The sequence below is a fragment of the Epinephelus lanceolatus genome, chromosome 7 (genome assembly GCF_041903045.1).
Source record: "Epinephelus lanceolatus isolate andai-2023 chromosome 7, ASM4190304v1, whole genome shotgun sequence".
Classification (NCBI taxonomy): domain Eukaryota; kingdom Metazoa; phylum Chordata; class Actinopteri; order Perciformes; family Serranidae; genus Epinephelus; species Epinephelus lanceolatus.
The window spans coordinates 29,377,698-29,402,689 of NC_135740.1; the positions used below are offsets into that span (position 1 = coordinate 29,377,698).

At 41.8% G+C, this 24,992-nt stretch overlaps 1 protein-coding gene across 3 annotated transcripts in view; it reads left to right on the top strand.

Annotated features, from left to right (window-relative positions):
* fgf13a (fibroblast growth factor 13a) overlaps positions 1–24,992 on the top strand; it is a 147,108-nt gene that overhangs the window by 64,890 nt on the left and 57,226 nt on the right. For 2 of the 3 annotated variants that reach the window (XM_033633366.2, XM_033633365.2), the window contains exon 3: positions 1,245–1,412. The exons of the other annotated variant lie outside the window; for it this stretch is intronic. In XM_033633366.2, coding sequence (XP_033489257.1) covers positions 1,245–1,412 — 168 coding nt within the window. The remainder of the gene's footprint in view (positions 1–1,244; positions 1,413–24,992) is intronic. 3 annotated transcript variants of the gene reach the window in all.

A 24,992-nucleotide genomic window follows, 5' to 3' on the forward strand; every position in this document is an offset into this window, starting at 1 on the left:
TCTCTCTGTCACTATGGCCCAATCCCAAAACACCCCTCGCGCTTAACACGTAGACCTTACCCCTCCGTTTTGTGCATTCATGTCCAGCAGTAGGGCGTCCTTGTTGGGACAGAAGGTTAGGGTGAAGTGCTAGGGTGCTAGATCATTGGCTGCACAAGAGACAAAAGATACCGACAACTGTATTTTCTTCATTGATAAAGATTTTAAAATTCAGATAATCAGATTATCTTAGTATCATGATGTATTACGGTCCTTTCCTTTATAACAGAACAAACGTTGGTTGGCAGATGTCTCGATTGCTAACTAGCTAGCTAGTAGGCGTGTAAGTCCCCGGTTTCATCACGATACGATATTATATCGATTCTTTGGACAACAATACGATATTTGCCAACATTATAAAGTCTGCCACAGTACGATTTCGATCTGACGCGATTTAAGGGCCTGCGATCAATATGAAACGGTATTGTGTGCCCGTTTAACACAATCGGTTATAGAAGAAGCTTTGCACTTTGCATCGATGACATTGGATCGTTGATCATTTGATCGATATATTGCTCCCGATCGATGGATCGTTTCATGCCTACGACCTAGCTAACATTACATTATTATTGCTGATTTGTGCCTGACATTCCTTCATTTTGACATACTCGCATGTCACATGCACTCTGTTTGACGGTAATGACACCTAAAATTTAACAAAAGTCCAGCAGCAAAGTTGCTGCACTTCTTACTGCTTCTCTAATATCACTACAGACTGCCTGTTAATGAAGCAGTATTCTTTTTTATCTGATGATTGGTTTGAATGATCGATAGCATGAAACGTGAATTAATCCAAGCCTCCTGACAACCGCAAAAGGCTGCCGACACAAGAGAAATCACCACTGTAGAAGATGGCATATTTGCAAAGAGCGGCAACACTCGTCTCATCTGTTTACATAAATACCAGCACACCAATGACGTATCAGGGTCTTGAAGGGTTGTCCCATTTCGTAGAGGACGTTACCGATATAACTCTGTTCCGAGGGGCAAGGTGACACTGGAAGACGAGGGGTAGGGGTAAAAATATGAAATGGGATTGGGCCTGTATTGCTGTTATTTAAAGCTATAGCTGTTGCCAACATGTGATGTCTTTTTATTTGCCTGTGTTTCTGCCTAGTGTTTTTGCTGTTGTTGTTGTTTTTGTTTTGTTTCTGTGTGTGGTGAGCTTTCTAACCCCAGTTCATTCTGTTATGGCACCACCGCAGTCCAGGATGATGCTGCCCCAGGTACCCAGGAGTACATTATGTTACGGCAGGACTCCATCCACTCTGCGGATATAAGGAGTAAAGGGTCCCCCTTTCGTGCTAAGTGTCACGAAATCTTCTGCTGCCCGCTGAAGCAAGTCGTCCACAAAGAGAGCACAGAGCCCGAAGGTTTGTTCGCACCCCCTCCTTGTTTTGATTTGCCGATGCTCCTCGTATCCCCTGCCCACTCCCATCTTGTTTTCCCCTCTCTCTCATATTCTGTGTGAACTGATAGTTCTCCACCCCTTCAGACTAAGTTCTCTTTCATTCCTGTCCCATTTTTTCGAGAGCATCTGGTGTGCTTCTGCCCCTTTCTAGCATGTGTGTGTTTGTGCACGAGCGCGTGTGTGAGCGTGCGGAAGTGTGAGTACGTGTTTGAGCATAGTATAAGACTAAATGCTTAGGGCATGTTTGCTTGCAGAGAACCTGTAGGAGGGCATCTCTCTACGGGCTCCTCTGCTCCTGTCCAGTGTGGTGTGTTTGGACTGTATGAGTGAGTGTGTGTGTCTGCCTGCACATCTCTTACGTTGGACTGAGTGAGGAGCATAGCATCTGTAGCTCCTGCCCACCCCTCCCTACCCCAAACTATTAACTCGGTCATCGCCACCCTGAGGCGCATGCACAGACCAAAACAAAGTGCAAAAAGAAAAGGGGTTATAGATGGAGGCAGCTGCCGCCCTAATGAGTTCAATGACTGGGCAATTTCAGTGTGTGCTTCCACTTCAACTGGCCTCACAGAACAAAAAAAAAGGTGAAACTCTTTCATCTTGCTGTCCTGAAGACGATGTGAGATTGAAACGTTTCATATTCATGACTACATAGTGATCTGTTAAGCTGCAGACTGCAAGTCAGCAAGTCTCCCCCCTCCTCTTGTTCCCTCTGCTTCCCATGCTTCTGCCTGTAGCTCTGTGGTCTTGGTAGCTGCATCCTACCCTCTCAGTGCTTCCCTAGTTCCTTCCTCCTCCCCCACCCTGCTGCAACTGCTTCACCTTTACCCCTACCTCTATTTACTTCTTTAGTGCTTGTAGCAGCATGAGGATACGCCTGCGTGCTGAATATGCTACCAGCGTTTGTACGGTTAGGACACGCAGTAAAGCACAACAGACGATAAATCCCCTCCAAGCATGCTTCCCTACCCTGCACTGTCTGGCACTCAGTCGCTTTGACTGCCTCATTTGTCATCTATCCCTCAATAGAGTGCTAAGATTATAGAAATTGCTTTCCTTTGCAGACTTCCCTGATAGGTAAGATATGAATTGTCTCGCTCTTGATATGTTTCCTGCAATGTGTTGCTATGTTGCATCTCAAAGAGGGACACTCTACGCTTTAGGTATCAGTTAACCTGTTGATGGGTGTCTGTGTGCCCGCTGAAGGACATTGAGAAAGACAGAGAGGTAGAGACAGAGAGAGGGAGATAAAGGAGTGGAATACTAGCGGAGGTCTGGCTTGAAAAGTACAGATGTATTATTCAGTTTGGCTGCAGCTCCAGTTGGACGTGACTGAATTTACAAAGGAAGGAGGGGAGACTACAGCTGTTACGTAAGCTGTTCATGAAGACGTCATTAATGTTGATGCATGATGCGGATGGAAACTGTATTTAACCATGTGTGGAGCAGGTCATACACACACAAAGAGACACACAACCTAAAACACAGAGCTGTGGACATATGTAAGTAACATAAACACCAGATACACTCAATGAGATAGGAGATGTTTGCACTTTTCTTTGCTGGAAAAAAAAAGGTGTTTGATATGCAATGAAAAACAAGAAGGTTGTATGTTTTGAGAGATCTGTGCAGGAAAGTCAGCCTCGTCACACCGTTGCCATGGCAACAACATTCCAACCGCTTTGTGTTGCACTTATTAATGATTTTCATGGATTAGATCACTTAGCTTCATGTTAAATAGAGTTTATAAGTCACGGTGGATTGCAGCACAGACTGTTCAGTCAGCAACTCTGGCTGCTTGTCTCTTATCCCTGTGTGGTTAGATTATATTAATAACGACAGCCATTATACTGTGAGCAGTGTTTCCAACGTGTTTGTTCTGTTGACGTGCTATACGTGTGTTGCTGACAGTGACAGGTGCTCTGAAAGGTACAAACATTAAGGCGAGATCTAACAAGACTTTGACGGAGTCAGTTATTCGCAGTATCATTTCCTCTGAGTCTAATTCCTCTGATGCAGATCCCAGCACTACACCGAGGTGGCTGAGACAAAGATATTGGTTTCACCAGTCACTGCTTGACAGCACAACACATCAGCAGCACACTGTGCCACCTCAGAGGATGACTTCAAATCATATCAGTTCATCTCTGTAGAGCTGCAGGGAGTAAGAGCACAGACAGAGAGCACTGGACTCGCCTCCTCCGTGCTCAGGTCGGCGTGTGCTGCTGGCTGTCTATCAGTTTTGTTCTCTATCTTGACATACACTCGACAAGCTCTTCGGCTCGCTCGGTGTCACCACCTCTCGATTCCTCTTCATTCTCAAACCACTCTCTCCTGTTTCCCTCTGCTTCTGTTGCTCCCTCTTTGGCTCTGTTTCGTTTCTTCACAGCAACAAAAGATGGTGCCCGAGGGGACCGATCTGTGTAAATACCCCATCCATAATTCAGATGACGGCAAGACTTTGTGTTTATAGTTCCAGGCTATGCCATGTACACACAGACAGACAGATATCCATATAGAGGTGTAAGCTCAGAAGCATATGGCATGAGCATGTATGTTTCACTTGTGAGAGATAAACTCAAGGAATACGTGTTTCACTAGTTGAGTTAGACTGAAATCTGAACTGCAATACTCACTGTTAACGAGAAGTATCTTCACTCCCTCTGCACTGACTTACAGGCTGTCCTGGCCATGACTTACACAAGAGGACTTTTGTCTCACGTGGACTGGGTTTAGATTACACAAGTTTTAAAATGCCAAACAACTTAGAAATTTGACTGCATCACAGAAGTAAAATGTCACAGAGAGGAAAGAGCTGAAGGTGGTCATTAATCCATGATAATTTTGTAATATGAGCATTTGTATGAGATGAATCCTCATCTCATTCTCTCGAGCTCTTCCTGTCTCTTAACACAAAATATTTTTTTTATTAGTTTTTCAGATCATACAAAAAACAGTCACATCCCATCCCACAAGTAACTGTAGCCCACTGCATCATCACACATTTACAACATGACATATAAAGGTAGAAGTTCAGTGGTAAATAGGATACAGACAAAATAAACAAATAAAAGGGGGGTTGAAATTCATCGAACATCTGTTCTACCTGATCCACAACTGGTTACCAAATGGTGTAGAAATTTAGGGCGGAGCCTCTTGTAGCATCGCTCATTTTTTCTAGGGTCAGATGATGCATAAGATGAAAGTTAGAGGAAGCCTGCTGTGCCAAATATTGCAATTCTGGCAAAAGGTTCAGTGGATATTTAGACTTTTACTTTTTAAACATTTACAGGAAATGATGGAAATGGCTGGGGCTGTCCCAAGTGAATCTTTTGACAAGTTTTCAGGGTTCAGATTTGATCTGTAAGAGTTAAAAGTTGACCTAGCTGTCTTCAGGTTCAAGTATACAACTTAAAACCCAAACTTGGTTTTATTTTGAGACCAGCATTAGTGATTTAGACTGAAAAGATCACTTAAATTTTACAGTACATGGTGATATTAACAAATGCAGCTTTAAATGATAGGTTCAAGTCTGCCTTAAAACAATAGTCCACTGCCCCTATAAGCACTGCAATCATTCACTGCTGTCTGAATTGGTTGATTTATGTGGTTAACTTCCAAAGTTACTGTCTTTTCGGTAAAAAAAATTCTTTGTGTTTCCTTGTCAACCCGGTCTCACTCCGAAGTCAGTTGAAATTCGGGGCTTGGGCAGTGACTTGCAGTGTCAGACACTGACACAATAAGCCGTCCTTTAACATCGGCATGATACGCAGCTGGTTGCCGTATTAGTTTAACAGTGCCTAGTGGTGTCAAAGGGAAACGCAGCCAGACAAGAATGAAAGTTAAGGCAGAGGAAGTTCGAGTAGGGCAGGCGGAAGAGGTGTTGAATGGGTCCAACAACCACTGACTTTCACCCGCAAGAGCAGTGTTTGTGTCCCGTAAGATTATAAAGCCAAACCCTGTTCTTTTTCCTAAACCCAACCACATGCTTTTCTTGCCTAACCCTAACCACGTGTGTTAGTTATTGAAGTAATTTGCAGTGTTGTACTGACGTAGTGCATTTATTTTGAAAGTGTCTGTATGTAAATGTTACATTTCCTGTGAAAACGTAAGTGTATTTTGAAAGAAGACAATGCATGAAACAGGCAAAACTTGACACAGCGTCCCAGAACGTCAACAACCAACACACCTAGGGTACCTTGCATGTCGTATGTGGACGTGGAAATTCCATGACCAAAGGTTGATATGTGACAAGGTCAGAGTGAGAATTTGTTGCCCCTGGTGAACTGTAATGGAAGGGTTGTAACACAAATTGGTCAATTTCACACTAAAAAGACTAAAGCTTTATAAGATATTTACTTTATTTAGTCAACTCAGATGGCTGAGGCCTCACGTTAGCCTCAGATAAACTTTGGAATCCACAACAGCTGTGGATTTTGTGCCACAGCGCTCACACTGGAGGCACGTTATTTTATTGCTCATAAGGGCACTTAATTATTGTTTTTCAACAGCCTTGAAAATTGTGAGCCTAACCTTTAAAGTGTCACACTGGGGGTTTGGCTTGTTTTATCCTTTATCTGCAAATCACATATATTTCACATTACCGCTGACCTTTAGTAAAGCACAATAAATTGTTGGGTTGACTCCCGACCCTGTAGCCTTTAGTTTATGTTCTTCTCACTATAGCTTGCAGAAATTTGAAACTTGCTTGAGACTGGTAATTCATCATAATGAGCAGGGAAGTGCATGGACATTTTAAGGACAAGTGGTTCAACCTAAGGCCATTATAAAGCTTTGTTGTGTTTGTCATAACCCACCGTGAACTCTAGGATGCACCATCTAAAGCCAGTGTAATGAAATCAGCAATATGATACGTCTCTTACAGGCAGAACAAATTTCGGCACCTGTGCTGCTCGACATTCAGGCTGCTATCTAATCTGTTTCAGACTTATTGACAAAATAACTCATCTGCTGACCACTCAGCCAAGAAAATGTAAGCAGAGTGCAAGAGGAATGAGTAGTAGCCCCATCTATTTCCCACACCCGATGTAAAATGCATGGCGGTGATTCACCACAAAGTCGACACAGCGCAATTACATTTCGGGGGGGGGGGGGGGGCAGCGTCTCTCCTTATAACAGAGTATCCCACTGCAGTGTCTCACCGAGTCCTGTACACTACTGCAATGTTGACAAGAGACAAACATGCAGCCTCAGGATGCACTCGTGCTCCAATAACAGCTTGTTTAATTTTCTTTCTTTCCTCCGCAGTCTTTCTGCATGAAAGCAACAGCTCTGTTTGTCTAAGTCAATACATAAATAGACTATGCATGAATAAATAATGTGTATGATAATGTGATTTGGTGCCTGGAGAGAGTAGGCTGGGAGGAGAGTGTCAATGTCACATCAGCACTGTAAGTTCTGCTGTGTTTACCTGACCTCTCTGTTTGCCTGGAAGAGTGTATTCTGGAACCTACTGAGGTTTTAGCGTGTAGTCTGAGTTAGGGGTGTGAATCACTGGTTTCATCACCATATGTTATCATATCGATTCTTTGGACAACGATACAATATTTGCCGATATTACAAAGTATGCCCACGATACGATTTCAATATGATGCAATTCAGGGGCCTGTGATCAACATGAGACAATATCACCTGCCCATTTAACAGTCGATTACAGAAAAAGCTGCCACCCCTTTCTTTTGCCATAAAAATTAGTTAGTTTACTTTATACTGACTCCACTAACACACATACAACAGCTTAGGAATAAGTTAGCCTCCAGGGCTCTCTGCCAGAAAGACCATTCTAGAAGAAATCTTTTCATTTTGACACAAACTATGATCTTTTTCCCAAAACTTCAGGGCTATCTGACTTAAAGCCCTGAAGTCAAACTTCTCCCAACAGCCATAAAACATGGATTAATAACATTGTTTAACAAAGGTATCAAATTCAGCTCAATAACAACTGTCAGGGTTCATAGACATGTCAATTGATTGTTGCTTGTCACCCATTATTAGCTCAAGCATGTTTACATTGCAAAAATTAGCCTAGCCGCTAGCAGACTTTCCTCCACTCATACCTTAACAAATTACATGTATTATTTTATACTTTTTCTTACTCATTGCTGGTTTAAGTGTCTCCCAGCAGAACAGATCAATTACATTTCAGTCTGCATGCATGTTTTTTCAGCTGAACATTGTTGAAACAGAGCAGCTAATGTTGCAGCAGTGAGAAGTTAGCTGAGTGAGATGCCCTTACAACGACCTATAACACAAAGCATGTGCTTTGTCTCTTTACCCCTTTTTTCCTCAAAATATTTCCACACTGCTGATTTATTCCTGAGTATATAACGTTATCCTCATTGTCTGTCTCGTGGCTGCTTGCCATCTGCCTGCTGGCGTTTGACAGTGACACAGACTTTTGAAATAAAAGTGCATCCTAAAGATGACAGTACAGATCGATGTTTTCAGACAGTGGGGGAACAGAGTTTAAAGGTCCAGTGTGTAGGATTAAGGGGGATATATTGGCAGAAGTTTAATATAAGTATGTTTTCTTTGGTTTATAATCACTTGAAAATAAGCATTGTTGTGTTTTTTAGAATGAGATGTTTATATCTACATAAGGAGCAGGTCCTCATCCATGGAGTCCGCCATGATTCACTGCCATGTTACTACAGTAGCCCAAAATGAACAAACCAAACACTTGTCGAGATACAGCTACTCACATTTTAGCTTTTTTGTGATGGCCACCATAGTTAGCAGCCTCTCTGACACAGCAGCGTCAGAAAAACACAGTTTTATGTGAAAATGATTTAAAAGTTTAAATCACCTGGTCTGTTTGAGTTTTTGAGAGGAAGAGACTTCTAAGGATAATTTAGCTCCTGGTAAAAACTGTCTGAACAAAAAAAATTGAAGGAATTTTAACCAGGAGAAGCTTCAGCTGGATGCAATCTGCAGTCCTCGCCACTAGATGCCACTATATTAGGAATATCCAAAAGTATTTTAACAGGGGCCAGATTAGATAATGTAAATATACCTGGGGGCCAACTGCTTCTTGAGTCTAACAAGTTATGAAAAAATAAATAAATAACAACGCAACTGTTTTACGCTTCCACATCTGCTACCTAGAAGTAAATGTCTGCTGTTAGTTAACTGTTTGTTTATTGTTTACTGTCTGTTTATGAAAACACACAAGTTCAGCTTGCATAATTCCTACTTTATGTGTATTAGCTGTAAGTAAGTAAGTAAAATTTATTTTTATAGTGCTTTTCACAGACATAGGTCTTTAAAAAAAGGGGTAGATATTGTATGATAAAAAGTGTATGATAGTCCTGCCACTGTAAGGTAAAGGGAAAAATGCAAAGTGATCTTGCTTGAATAACACTATTGTGTAGGGCCACATATAGTTTTTCTTTAATTTATTTTACCAGCTGATAATAAGAAGAGCAAGAATTAAAGCCACAGTGAACATTTATGTCAAATAATCCAGTACATATGAAGGACTAGTGTTTTATTAGCCTAGTTCGCATATAATCAACACTCGCATTTGTTTTCTACTGCAAGTGCAAAATACTTGGCATCTACCTGCATACTTGAACATGCTCACTTTTCATGTCATAACACACACACAACTTTTAAATACTTATTTCCTCAGATTTAGGCAGAAATGCTGACATAGTGTTCATTTCTGGCTTCACTGGGGATTAAACTAAAGGCATAAACAAACAGCAGGAGTGGGTGTTTATGACAACATTAATGAGAAACTACTCTGGAGACCGGCAGAGAAGTGAAGCAGAGTAAAGTTGCCAGGCCTATTACATTCCATCATTGTCTATTTAATTAGCACGACTCTCGTATTCGTCTCCACATCCCAGGTCCTCTCCTCACGGCAGACTCAGCGACAGCCAAACCCACCGGAACTGTTCTGTTCACAAATACAGTCAATGGCTTTGTTATGAATGAATATTGTGTCTACATTCGTCAGCCATTACATGTCTTTTAAACATATTGGAAAGTATCTTAAACCAATCAGAATCGTGAATGGCAGTCCTTTATTGCATGGTATTATATGTAATATTGTATAATGCATGCTTTGAAGATGACTTTAATAAATTATGTTATTTGCCTTATGCTAATGGACTGTGCAGGAAGTAATATTTCCTGCATACTAGTGAATGAGATGCAGGTACAGCACAAAAATAATACCCCATTTTATATAATACATATAGCCAAATGCATCATGTGTTTTTATCCCACATGTCCACATTAGCAGCTTTACTCCCCATCACTTTCACTGCCTCGCTCAGATATGACCATCCTTTACACAGCTTGACCCTAAAATCCCAGTTTATGTAACTAATGGATATGCTGCATTATTGTTTCATTCAGTAGAATCCCTGTGTAACTACAGGACAGCTCTAAATCTGAGCTAAACAGGAACGATTGGTAGAGTAGTCAGGTTGTAGTAACTGTGACACAAGCAGGGGTGTAAGTTTTCCCCGGAGTGAACAAGCGTCAAGCTATTTAATTGAGGCAATGAGGCACACTGCTGAGTCAGCACCACGTTAATAGGAGCCTTGCAAAGTGGCTCCAGACAGCTGCCGGGATAGAGATTACAGATACATAGTGTCAATTATAAGGAGAAGAAATGTATTTGATGGCATAAATGTCAACAAATACTGAATCCTGTTTTTCGGTTGCATAACATATTATATCTTTGCTTTTTAAATCTCCATTGCAAAGTTTCAGTGCTGTCTTTTGCTACCTGTGTGACCTTCTGTTATCTTCATCCATCAACCGCAGCATCCTCCCTGCACTCAGCATAGATGGGAGCAACACAGACACTCATGTGGTCTCCATGCTCTCGTCTTACTAAACCTAATACTTAAACAAGTTGTTTCTGAGTGTAAGGTCAGCTTTGCCAAAAACTTTTTCCTGTATCTTTAAAGTTTGGGTAGGCACTGTAATTTTGGCATCATTGGGCAAAAAACGTATAATAAACTATGAGCATATTGCTATTCATTAATTTATTCATTTTTCGTATCCGCTTATTCTATTGGGGGTCGCGGGTGTGCTGGAGCCTAACCCAGCTGACACTGGGCGAGAGGCAGGGTACACTCTGGACAGGTGACCAGACTATCACAGGGCTGACACACAGAGACAGACAACCATTCATGCACACATTCACACCTATGGCCAATTTAGAGTCACCAATTAACCTGCATGTCTTTGGACTGTGGGAGGAAGCTGGAGTACGCAGAGAAAACCCACGCTGACATGGCGAGAACATGCAAACTCCGCACAGAAGGGCTCCCCCAACCCAGGTTTGGAACCCTCCACCCAGGGTCTGAAGCAGGAACCCTCTTGCTGTAAGGCAACAATGCTAACCACCGTGCCACCCATATTGTTATTCAGGTGGACTAAAGGAACACCAGACTTTTGCACCCCCTCTTGGCTTTGTTTTCAGCCGTGTTAAAGAAAGTCTGACAATAAAAAAAAATAAATACATGGCAATATGAGTGAAGCATCTCATAGATGTAGAGAAATTGTTGCTAATATTTTAGCCTTATGCTAACCAGAACCAAAGGCTCACGGCTGCAGCTTCAAGTCCATGTTTATGTAACTGACGCAACTAATGTTAGGGCCTCAAATCACAGTGTGTCTTCCGCCTCATTCCTCGGCACTCCACACCACCTTGCGAGAAGGGAAGCGAACAGCAGCTATGGAGACAGACAAGTCAGCAGCCGCAGCAACCTGAATGGAGCCAGCACAATCTCCAGACTCCTTGCGGGATCAGCAAACTTTCAGTTGCTGCCATTACACAGTTTAAACCCAGCATTGCTACTGGCCACCAGCACTACACTACGACAAAGGCTTTGCAAATGATGATATCTTCTCTCACAGATTGAAAATTTATGGTTGTATCAGGCATTTTTTTTAAATCAATGACAAAACATGGCAAAACAAAGGGAACTACTGGTTCTACTCATCGTCTTTATATTTATTGAGTCTCTCGAAATCCTTGAGGTCCAGCCAGGAGCAAAAGATTCAGAGAATTCACACATTAGGTGACTCACCAGTTTTCGTCTCACATGTCCTTTTGTCTATCTGTCTAAGTGTCCAGTATTAGTCAGGCTCTACTGCCCTGGCCGTGAATATAGAATAAAACAAAGGAATGAACACAGAGTTTGCTTCCTATTTCCTTTCCATTGTACCCAACCACTATTGTCAGCTGGGTCATGTCTCCTGTCCAGATGTTGTCAGGTTGGACAATCTGTTCCACCAAACGATAAATCACATCAACCTGAATGTCAGTCAATCTGATCACACTGGAATCTCAGTGATAGTGATTGAATTCTCCATTGATCAAAAATACTAAATTCTGGCAATCTGACCTTAAAAATTGTCAAAAAGGACAGCAAACATTGCACTGGGACTATTTAAGGCCATAAAGGTTCTGTAGACTTCCTAATTACTGGGCAGGGGACACCAGATCTGCCCAAGCAGCACCCCATTAGCAGAGACCGAGAGAACAACAGGCCAGTTTGGCTGACACATGCAGACAGTTTGAGGGTCATATTGGGTGCTGGCGGGGTTATGTAAAGACCCTGCATGTGTCATCTCAGGGGGGCACCGAGTAATGTGCCAGCGCGCCGGCCAGGGCTCATGTTGGCTAGGATTCATGCAGACACCCAATTTCTCCCATCATGTCGCCTGCCAGCCACCGAGAGGTCTTGGCTCTTCCAGGAAGCCTGATGAGACCCAAATTAAGGACCAGAAAAGTTGTTCCTTCCTCCACATACAGACAATATACTGTGTAGTAATTAGGGCTGTCACCTTTTATTCAAAAGATGAATATTTGTTCAATGTAGTTAATATTTGAATTATAATAACCTGATCGACCTCAAAATCTACAGTCCATAAGCAAAACCAACAGTTGCTGCAGGCCCCGTTGACCTATCAGTAAACTACGCTAGTAATGTTATGTTGTTTGCTATTAAAATGGAGGACACTAGTGAGCCATGAGCCCTGAGCGGACAATCACGACACCAAGCATCTGAAAAGCAGTGTGTGTTTTGGGCTCGATGCGATATATCGATCATGTACGATATATTTTCGAACAACATATAGATTTAGACAATACGATTTATATCGATAAAGGGTCAAGTTGGGTTACATAAAACATTCCAGTGTGCATCCCTCCTCTCTCACACTCTCTGCACAGCTCTGCCCCACTCACTCACTCACAAGTTCTTCAGCAACACTAACAGACACAGAGCTGCTCCTCTGTTTAATCTGTCTGTTAATTAGTCTACAGTGAGACAGGAGTCTATATGTTGTACGTGCTACGCTAAACCAGTCTGTTAGATGAATGAAATTACCGCAGTAGCACACATGCAGCACAGAGCTGTGCTGCATGTGTGGGAGAGCTGCTGGATCATATCAGGTGAGCATTTGTTTGCTAGTTTATCTGTGAGGTGGATCATCGTAGTCTATTTTGTGACACTGAGACGGCGCCTCGATGCAGGTGACAGATGTGTTAAAAAAAAAAAATGCAGCGACAACACAGAAATCTCATATACAGGACGTATAGAACGAGGACAAAGTGTCTCTCGCTCCTTCCCTGGCCATGGAGAATGACTTTTTAACTCCGCCACTAAAGATTTTTAATTGGTCTATAGTCATGTTATAGTTTTATGTCCTGTGCTGCAAACCTTTAAACTTCTGTAGCTCCAGTGCTATGTGCAAAAAGTTAACATACAGCCCTGCTATTTATTTTATTTATGATATTTTCTTTTGATCGTCTGTTTTTATGAATGACATCTCAAAAGTGGCTTTGACTTGCAACTGAACAAGTAGCCCATTTTGTAGAAATACCGCTATATATAAAATACCAAGATATGAATCTTTGTTCATATCGCTCAACCCTAGTTTTTACCTGTTGAAGGGCCGCATAGCCGCGAAAAAATAGAGACCAGCTGTGTAAAAATAGCATTGAGCTGTGCTGTGTCTGCGAGGGCAAGCGCAGCTTCCGTGGTCAGTGTAGCAGCTTCAGTTGATCCTAATTGTCGCACTTTGCTGAGGGCATTTTGCAGCAGACATGTCCTGCTGTGTCCATGCCCCATGTATTTTGGCCGTAAGTCTCGAATGACAGAAAAAACTGTGGACACACCTGCTAGCTTGCCACCCAAGTGACACAGTAATGGTACCACAGATGAGCAGAGCAACATCAATTGTACAACCTTGTCTGACTTCGGCACACTCCGCTTTGGCAGGCCCTTTGACAGAAGCTCTTAAAAACAAATATAGCAAGATTTATATGCAAGGATATGCTGCCAACTGATGTGTTAAATCAGCTGTTAAAGAAAAGTTATTAATTGCTCTAATAGTGTTATTGCCAGATGCTGGAGAAAAGTTGGTCAGCTTACATCCAAGAACCTTCAGTCAAGAATGGGATCAGATGTGTAACACCAGCCTTCTTAAATGCTGTGCCAGCCAGACAGTGTTTGTCTTCTTCCCCCGTCTCCCTTTCCTGGTTGTATTTCTTGTGTGCTGCACTAGAGACTCACTTTGTTTGTTTACTTCCTTCTCAATGGCGGTTAAATGTCTGGAAAGTGTCCAGGGTATTCCACAGTTGCCTTAGTCAATTTAATGCCGACTCAGTGATCTGTGTGCTCTGCAATCTCCTCCCCAACTTTGGAACAGCAGCGACTGTGGAAAAAATAGCTAAAGCATCCAAGTTATATATTTAATCATCAGGATGATGTATTATAACGGCTGTTTGCAGAATCTTGTTTCACCCCTGATCTGTTTGCATAACCGTATCCCTCTACAGCCTTCTACATCTAAGTGACAAAACAAGTGTATTTTATTGAAATACAGGCTGTTGTGTGCATGTGTCCTACTTAAAACACTCAGATGTCTTACTCGCACTCAAATTTAGGATTTGCACAAGTATCATCACATGGATCTTTTTTAAAACAAAATGAAATCAATGTCTGAACAGATAAATCTCAAACAGGATAAGCTGCTATTTAATTAAAACACTTGAGTGTGATAATACTTAAAAGTAGAGCAATCTTCTCAAACATTATATCATACTCTCGTCATCATTAATAGCTAGTGATCGCTAAAAGTCATTGTAATTGTATGAGCCCGAACAATAGATGGGTTAGACATTAAAAATTCATACTGTTAATGAAATGATAATTCTTCAACTGTCAAAGAGTGCTCTCTCCTGCCTCCTCAGTTTGCAGTCCTCTCCCTTTCTTCATCTCCTCCTGGCATATTGTTAACCAAAGTGTGCAGTGCTCCTCCGTTACCCTCTGCAGGTGTTTGTCAAATGAGCCCAGATGTAAGTAAGTCAACTGGCCTGTATGACGTGCCTTTCACCTCCAACAAGCTCCAGCAGAGTGTCACGCCCCTGTGCTGTACGGCATTGTTGTTCTCACTACACACACACACACCCTCAGTCGGTTGTCTTACATCAGTATGCTGTGAACATGAGGCCCACGAGTCATTATCGCAGACCCAAATCTAATTTTACAGCACGCATATGAGCGACCAAGCGGGACAGGCTGGTGCACTGGACTGAATAAACAACATAGAGGCGTTGCATGTGTGGTAAACCTCAGCTGTCAGGTGCTGGTGAGACACGGCAGGATTAGGGATGTGCAGTATTGGACTTTTTGCCGATATCCAATATGCCGATATATAACAACCTATGTGGCTGATGACTGATAACAATATCGATATACTGTATCCACTCTTTTCCCCACCTAATTTTAGTGATAATCAAGTCTCTTCTGTATAGGAATTAACTTTATATTATGCATGACATAATGGATTTAGCCACTGTGACATTACCCACTGGTTTGTGGACTTCCATTATGAAGGCTCAAGTTTGGCATTTTGACAATCTTCATCTTGGGCTTTTGGAGCCAGAAGTGACCATATTTGGATGAGAGGGTGGAGATAATACTAACACTAGCTGCTAGGTTGGTAAGCACAGTGCAGCGCAGTCTGTGGTTAACTGTGACAATGCTAAAGCTAATTCCTACAAGCAAGAAACAGGCTTAAAGGTCGAGTGTGTAGGATTTAGTGGCATATGTTGTAGATTACATGTAGGAGAACTACAGTGGCCAATGCAAAAATGGGAAAGTCATGTCAAGAGTGTGTTTGGTTTGTCCTTTCTGGGCTACCGTAGAACAACATGGCAGATCTCATGGAAGAGGACCTGCTCATTATGTAGATATAAACGAGTCATTCTAAGGCAACAAAAACACAACAATTAGTTGCTAATCACCTGAAATGATAAGAAATATATGTAGAAAGGCATTACTTTAAAGCTGAGTTCAAACCAAGGATTTGTGATGAGACAAGTCAAAACATGCAACTACTTGCAATGCGGCATTCTGCAACGTTCTAAAAACCTGCCAGATCACACCAATGCAACTAGATGTGATGGTGTGTCATCTCTATGCAACAACTCTCTGTACTTCCGTTCTGATTTCCAGCTTTTCAGGCTTATTTTGTGGCTGAATATAATTTGTAGCTTCTTAAAATATGAATGAGGGTAGTGAAAGTGAGATACTGGCTACAGCTGCATTTGTAGTAGTGATGAAATGGTGAAAAACAAAAAAACAAACATCAGATGGACTGTATTCATAATAGATATGCCACAATAATATAAATAACCAGTGCCAATTAGTTAGTCAATGAGAATGTGTACGTGTGGGAGGGGATAAGCACATACAGCTAGCAGCAGCATCGACCCATGGTCCGACACCGGCACACCATGAGGACGGAAACAGAGGGCTCCATGTGGACAGAGTATCTGCCATAGCAAACAAACACACTATCTGTGGTCATTTTGACTTGAAAAACAGGTGATTCGACAAGCTGAGTTGCAGGTGACGCCATCAGCATCAACATTTCTCTGCAACATTCTAACACCGTTTCATCTCATCACAAACTGGGCGTAAGCCTTAATAACATCTAAATGTGTGAGTTATACAAAAATTCACCCTTTCTTCAGTTGTCAGAATGTTTAAATTAGCTGTTCAGACCAAACTATTTTTGTACCAAGCTGTAAACATGTTTATTTCTGCTGTAAAGTCCAGCATTTTAACCTGGGAGTCTATGGGGACTGACTTGCTTCTGGAGCCAGCCTCAAGTGGCCATTCAAGGAACTGCAGTTTTTGGCACCTGCATGTTGGCCTCATTTTTTAGCTCTGGAGGTGGTTGCTTGATGTTTACATAAAAACACACATGCACACAGTTGCAGTGATGAAGGTAGACGACAAACATAGCAAAATTCTACCAATACTCGCCGACCATGTATCGTCCAGCCCCTAAGACCCCTCTGCCAAATGTCCTCCCAGAAGCTTCCTCCTGGCCTCCGTGCCTTCTGCTGTTGCATCATTAACCATCATATAGCCCCTTAACTTTAAGTGTTGGAAAACACAGCACATCTGTCCTCTTTATAGGAGAATTTTCCAGTAGCACTTGTCTGTCTGATCCACATTTTTGAGCTTTGCGTGAGGGTGTGTGTATGCATGTGGGTCTTTGTGCGTGTGTGTGTGTTCACCGGGACCTACGTCCTTATGGCAGCCATTAGTGTTAGCTCGCTAATCCACTGGCTGGAGAGATAATTAGACATCGCACATCTCATCAGGCCCGGCCAGCATCCATTCACAGCTGTCTTTTTTCCTCTCTCCCTCTCTCTTGCTCTCATATTTTCTCTTTCTCATATTTTTCTGTCTCTCTAAGAGAAGGAGCTCTCTTAGGGTGGTGTGCTACATTGTGAAGCAAAAATGGAAGTGAATGTTACACACAGATTGTTTACATCAGTGCCTCCTCAATATAATGGGGAAAATACTGAGATTGGCTCTTGGCTCTGCGCAGCTGGTGTGTGTGAGTAGGATGTCACAGGCTTCAGATGCATGTTCAGTATGATGTAATGGGTAGCAATCAGGCAGGCAGGGAGGCAGTCCTTCGGCTGTACAGATGATCACACGTAAACCATCATCACAGCAGGCCAATGTCACGCAGCCACCCATCTCTAATCTGCGCCCTCAGACTGCCAAAGCATTGGTTAATATGTCCTAATCTCCCCGTGTTATCTCCTCAATTGCAAACACACACATTGACCCTGGATGATGGTGCTTAACGCAGGTCATGCCTCGACATTCAGCAATGTTTATTTTCCTACGGTCTGTGGTACAAATCTCACCCAGCAGTACTGAGACAAACATGTTCTGACTTGTTGAATATGAGTGCATGCTTGCAGCAGCTACTTTTAATAAATTACCAGAGCTTCAAAATACCACAGCAGCTGTGCAGCTTGGGGAACTTAGCCTTCGTAAGATGATATGGGCCCCAGTCATTCGCACTGATCCTTCAATCGGTAGCAGAAAGCTCAGTGCAATCATTCAGTCATGTTAAAGCATGACCTCTGACTCACTGCACCCCACATGGAGAGATCTCAGACTGTAGGGCCCGATAGGAGGAGGAGCCAAGAAAGAGCAAGGGACACTGTGTAATAATCCCCCCGTCCGTCACTCAAAGAACACAGTACATCTCAGTCAGTCAGCGTTACTGTAAAATGTATCTACTTTTGTTGCTATTAGAGAAGGTATTTACATATGGTTATGCTAAAGCTGACATGTAATTATAAGGATTTGTAGGAGATTATTGAATCTCTCCATGTAAATTAAAAAAGTCCAGCCAATGGCCCATAAGATCTTTGTTAAAGTCCCAGTGAAACATTAGTTAGTGTCTTTAGCTTCGTACTGTGATGTATTTCTCAGTGAAACTTAACTGAGCAGTGTACAGTTACAACAGGGATTCAAGTCAATTCTTTCACATTTGATTGGACTGCTAAAAAGTGGGTGAGCTTAGAGTGTAGCTACAACGATCAGGGAGCTACAGCGGAGTAGACTGTTGGCCCCATGGACACGTCCCCTACCATGAGATCAGGAGAACGAAGGAGACATGAATGCATTTGACTTCAAACACATTTTGTTTTTGGAAATAAAGACAAAAGGTTTTGCCCACTGATAACCAAACACACATCTATTTCTATCTCTTTTCTTATTACTCTGTTAGCTACAACAATCAGGGACGACTTGCTACAGTTTACAAGTGGTGAGGTGCAGTTTTATATGAGCAGTATGGCTAGCTATTCATCCAAAGTCATATTTGACGTGATGAACTTTTGTTAACACCTTTGAGTGCAGGATGAGTCATCTTTACTTGGTTTTGTAGAAAGATAAAGGACAGGGATTTTGATGTAAAAAGACTTTGAAACACATTTTTTTGGACATATATTAAGAAATAAATGAGCAATTAACACGGGAACATGGGATTAGAACTAGGAAAATATTTGATAAGAAAACTGAAGGCAGGTCCATGGGGCATTGTAAACAACTGCTGTATTTGCTGTGTTTAAGTGCTTTACTTATACTAAAGTATAATAGTATAACAGTTATAACTTACTTATGAGGCATTATTATAACCCAAGGATCCATATTATGCCAACAAATTCAATCCATATGCAGTTCTCACACACTCCCAAAGGTCCAGACCATTGAAATCCAGTGAAATATTTACTCCAAAGACATTATTACATCCATAGATGTGCACAAACTGCCTTGCACTGCGTCATATTTCTACACATAATATCCATAATTTCTTCAGTTATTATGTAAAAGTGCTGACCTTTTGATTGACACCTTACTTGAGCCAATAGGAGCTTCCATGTTGTTCATATGGCCTCAGTAGCCAACAAGGGCCTATGTAGAAACAAAGACGCCCCCTTACTTTGTATGGCCTCAGAGTCAATCAATCCAGCGATTGGCCAATGGCTCATGGGTCTCGTAGTCAATGAGACTTCTCACCTCCAGAGTTTTTAACATTACAGACTGTTATTAATGTGCACAAATAATAAATAAATCACTCCTCTGTTGTCTTTAGAGGACAAAAACAGTCTTTCTGATCGATTTAGTATTTCAGTAAGTGTTTTTGCAGTCAGTTCCTAAATGGACATTCCTGTCCTTGTTGAGAATTTTTTTTTTTTTTTTTTTTTTTTGGAAAAGCACCTGGACAAAACCTTAGAAAAACATGTGTAAATTCGGACTGTGTGAGGCTTCATGCTTTGGTCCCATTGTATTTCTCAGCTAACAAGTCCCAGTTCTAGTCATCTGCGGCACCTTATTTCGAGAAAATATTCAGGTGAAGGTTGAAAAAAACTTTGTATCCAGTGTGCTGAAACTTATTTGTTGGGAAAAAAACATGATAGTGTCACCTTTCAAATGAGACCATGTATGTACAAACAAGAACAGCTTTCAATTTACTGTTAGTATTTTTACAGGACCTTATGGAAGTTTTAACACACCATTGTAAGGCAAAAACGGAAAAGGACTTTTCACTAGTTTCATAATAATCGATGAAAACTACACTAAACGTACAACTTCTACCTTCTTAGAATGCACAACCTGACAATCATGTGAAGTAGTGGGTATCAGAATCCATGTGGTCTGGACTCTGCTACTGTAGACAGGCTGGAGCTGGAATGCAGAACTTGTGGACCAACTCTGTATACTGCACACCTGTTGTGTTGCATAATGAAGATTCTAGCAAAAGCTTCAGGCAGAAGCTATGACGGCTATGAGGGTACTGAGTGTAAGGATTGACGGGGAAGAGGTGGATGCCGCAGGAGTGGACTGAGTTAGAAAAGAAGTTTTATTTCCACACATCAACACGCATCTATACTTGTGAGGACCCTAGCCCCTAACCCACAACCCTAAGTCTTAACCTTCAAACAGCCCTTTGACGTTGTGAGGACTGGCTGAAATGTCCTCACAGTGCCGATGTCCTCACTACGATGGTTTAAAACTGAAACTGGTCCTCACAAGGTTAGCAGAACAAGTACGCAGATACATAAAGCACATTGCATACAACACACACTACCAATCTTCTGTTGAGCCAAAAAACAGGTGGGACTTGTGAGTCAGCCAATAAATTGTTACAGAGATGAAGGAAGAACCACCACAAAATCCCCCAGATCCCTTTTCTCACCAGGGTTGCACCACAAACACACACACACACACACACACACACACACACAGGCGCGCCTATATTACACACACACAGCATGCACTGCAGCAAGGACTCTGCTGTGCTGCCTTTGGATTTTTTGGATCCTTCTTCATCCTTTTTGATGGGTTCATAAAGACAGCAGGATTGGAGAATGCATGAATATTGCACACGGTTCATTCCTATTTAACTGTTCGCAGCCCAAATCAAAGAGAAGAAGAAATATAAGATGCTGCACTGTTCTTGAGAACAGTCACATTTCTGATTTTAGGAATCGGTTGGGCACAGTTGTTTTTTTGTGGTTCATGACATTTGTTTTCACATAGAAATGATATGAATTTAAGGGTGTGTATGACAGGATGACAATAATTTAGTACAGACTAGCTTGACAGAATCAGTGGTGGATTTTTGCCTTACTGTCTCTGAATATGTTTTAATATCTGTGTCGCCTTTCAACTAAGAAGAAGGGGCTGCAATTTCACAGCAAGGCCAAGATATGAGAAACAAAACCCTGCTTGTCTGTAACTTTGTGTTGTATTGCTCTGTCTTGATCAGGGCCTGTATTCACAAAGATTCTCAGAGTCCTCTCAGAGAGCTCCTAACTTAGCCTAAAAATTCCTAGCAAGGAATCTTAGCTTAAGAGTGATTCAGGAAGTTTCTGAGAGCAACTCTGAGCAAGGAGGTGACAGAAACTTTTATCTTAGTGAGGAGGTGTGGTTGACCCCGTCGCTAGGTATGAGTCTTCTAAAAGCTGTGATTGGTTGTTACAAAAAAAAAAAAAATGCGATCATAGAACTTAGACTGTAGGCTATTAAGAAATGTGTAATCGTGAAAATAATTTTATGTCATGATGATGAAACTCAGCAAAATTAAATTAATTGTTACACAGCTTCAAAATGTTTGAACGTACCTCATTCACATGCTGATTGTTAAATTGATTTGCTTATTGTTATGTTTACTCGCCATGCTGGTAATTTTACTACTTAATCTATTTGATATTAATGGTGGACGCAGACTCAGCTGTCAGCAATTACTGTGATTGCTGGCCTCCTTGTAAAAAGCGGTTTGATTTGGCAGAATGACCAAAACAAGGAATGAAATGGAGAGAAAAAGAATGAAAAAGCCGAACTGGACAGAAGAGCAGTGCCTGCTGTTGGCACAGCTCGTGGAGGAGAACAAAGGATTTTTAAGAGGGAAATTTGGTCCCGGGATCACGGCACAAGGGAAGAGGCAGACTTGGGAGCGTATAGCCCGACAAATCAATGCGTCGTTCCCTCTCCTTTTACGCACAAGTGATGAGTGTGAGAAGCGCCGGTACGTGCTGCAATCCAAAATGGGCGTTATTGCGTTACTACGCTGGGTGGGAAAAGTAAGCTCATCCCTGATGAGGTCAACCACAAACATTCTCCCTGCACGATCAAGCCGGTAGCGTCTTAATAAATCACTGTCGTTCAATACACGGAGAATATCGCTCCTTCCTCTCTGTCTTTCTGCCATCTTCTCTGTTTAAGACATTCTTAGGCTTCTTAAAAGTCCTCCTCCCTCCTCTTAACAGTTTTTCACCTTAGGAGCTCTCTTAAGGCCTAAGATGCTTTGTGAATAACTTTTATCTTACCAAGGGAAAATTCTAAGAAAAATCTTAGAATTCGAGGAATTCTAAGATTTTTCTAAGATTTTTCTTAGAATGACGTCACTAAGAGCTACTTTTAGTCTTAGGATTCTTTGTGAATACGGGCCCAGGTCTCTCTTGAGAAAGTGATTTCCGTGTCTCAATGTGATTACCTGTTTAAATCAAGGTAAAAAATAATCTGATTGTTTCTCAAATCAGATCTTAAAGACAGACTGTCTGCGCTGTTATTTGCAAGTGATCAGATTGGCTCTGCATGGTCCGCTTTGGTAATGATGTGGGCACCAGTAACTGTGTAGCTACACCAGTGACACAGCTTTAAAATACTGAAGCATGAGAACAATCATGCTGTTAAGCCACAGTTACTTGTTTCAATTTATTTCAGCTTCTGCCCGTGGACTATTGTCCTCCATGTTGTCCTTCATAGCGTTTTTTTTAATTTAACACAAGAAAACTATACAGAACAAGTTGGGGAATAGATGTACAAAGACAAAGGATAGACTTTGGTAACAATGGTGGAGATTATGCTACAACACAATCTAATACAAGAAAGAACAATAGAGGCGGCACCAGTATATTGAAAATCGAGAGAGAAAAGGGATTTTTAAATGAAAAGGCAACAAAAACTACAAGCAGAAACAATCAGGTGAACAAATGAGGAGCACAAAAGAGCAACGTAAGAGACATTAAAAGAGCAAGAACCTAGGAATTGATTTATCCAGTTTTTAAGCTTCACTATTCCCATATATTTTAGTGACTTGAAGTAGTTGGCAACGCTATATATGAACACATTGAAAGAGGGAGTACAGCCTTTACACTTATAAGTATGAATATGATATTTTCCCTGCTGTCCTCCATAGTGATCTGCAAGTAGGAGCATGAATTCTGCTCAGTACTTCCGTCATTCGAGTGTGTCGCGTTGTCGGCGACATGAAAGACACTTTAGCCTCGTTCCCACTGCACAAAAAACCCACTAACACCCGCTAACATCTGGCTTTTGTATGTAATGGGAAAGGTTAAAATAGGTATTCACACCAGGGTCAAATGACTCTGCAGTAGACGGGTATTTATCAGCTCTGGCTCTGATTTGGCTCTGATCTGGAAACACAATGCCTGAGGTTAAGCACTTATTTTAACCCCTTTACCAGCAAGATGCAATGACATGCCACCACAATATATCATCCATCTACGCCCAAGCGGTGCTCAAACATCGATGTAAATTAGTCTGCACCAAGTTTGAGAAAGAGACTGAATAAGTAACATTTTTACGGGCCTCTGTGCTGCTTTCTGCTGTTTACTAACCTGTTTTCTGGCCTGTCCGTAAAAACCAAAAGGCGTACTCGTCTGCCGTAGAGCCATGTACACAGCTCAAGTCGACAGGCAATGGAAAAGGAGTCTGTAGCCTATTTTTAGAGGGTTTACTAAGATTTAAAAAAACTGTGTACACGTGCTAATTTTGGTGGAAAAAGGGTATTAGAAATCCAATTAGAGCATCTACAGTGTCCAGATTGAGATGCATGTGTAGATATCCAATTGGAAGCACATTTCAAATCATCTCCAAATGTTCTGTCCAAACTTTCTAAATGAATGTGGATACAATCTGGAATGCCAAAAATGGATTACGGCTGGCAGTCTGACCAAGGCCAAAGAGTTTGGTTTACTTTTTTAAGTTTGGTTGTTTTATTTTTAGTGGCTATATTTTATTAAAAACAGTGTTTCCAAACACAGTCCTGTGGTTACCTGTTACCTGTGTATTTGCTAAGCATTTGGCTGGTGGCTAGTATTAATTTCTTGGCATGATGTAATGTCCACACAGGGATTAGATAATGTTCTGTTATTACTGCAGGCTTCATTATGATTTAGAAGTCCAATTCTGTTCAGTAATAGTGTTGCATTTTTACATGATATGCCTACTACAGACCACAGAGAGCCATTACTGCTTCACTGCTGTGTTCTGGCCTACTTTTTTCATACCTCTGTAGGGTTCTCTATCAGCTCTGCACAGCTCCTCCCACCTGTTATATTCCAAACACTGGTCCACTACCATCCATTGTCATTATGTTTCCATTGATTTCTCTGTGTGCTGACTTCACTAACAAGCGCAGGGGCTGAAAGTGAAAAGTGGGATAGTCTGTGTTGGGTAGGGAACATGACCTATTTACCCACCCACTCCTATAAATTGAGTCATCATGTCTGCTGTCGTGTCATTTCAAGCTTAGTCAATCTGTTCCACCTAACACATTGGGCTTTTAAGTACACTGAAATAATCCGTGCCAATCTGAACTGTGCTTTCACACTGCCATCCCCATCTTTTTGTATACATAATCATCTTAAGTTCGAGTGTAGCGCCAGAGATGTAGGCCTGTACTGTATACAGCCATTCATGCTCACTGTATGAAGAGCCGGTCTCCTCCATGCAGCTTCCCTGTCTCTCAGATCTGCAGTCAGGCAACATGAGACGTCACCGCGCCGAATGAAACCCCCAATACCTTCCTCGAGGAAATGCATCAGTGGCAGGGGAAATAAAGAGTGTGTGGCCGGACTAAATGAGCTTCATTAATGTTCACACCCAGTTTGCTGCACTGCACATTTCTGACCTCGTTGCATAATATTCACAGTTATTCTTGAAGACAGACAAGGGATGTAATGGGGTTATTCTGAGGACAGGGACCTGGTTAATGGATAAGCTCAGGGTCTATTACAGAAACTCGGATGAAAGAGACGTCTAACACCTAAAGAGGAGTCAGCGTTTCTTCTCATCAAGTGAGCACGAGAGAGGGCGAAATGTTTTCATCTCCGTTAAAACCTCGTGTACTTGCT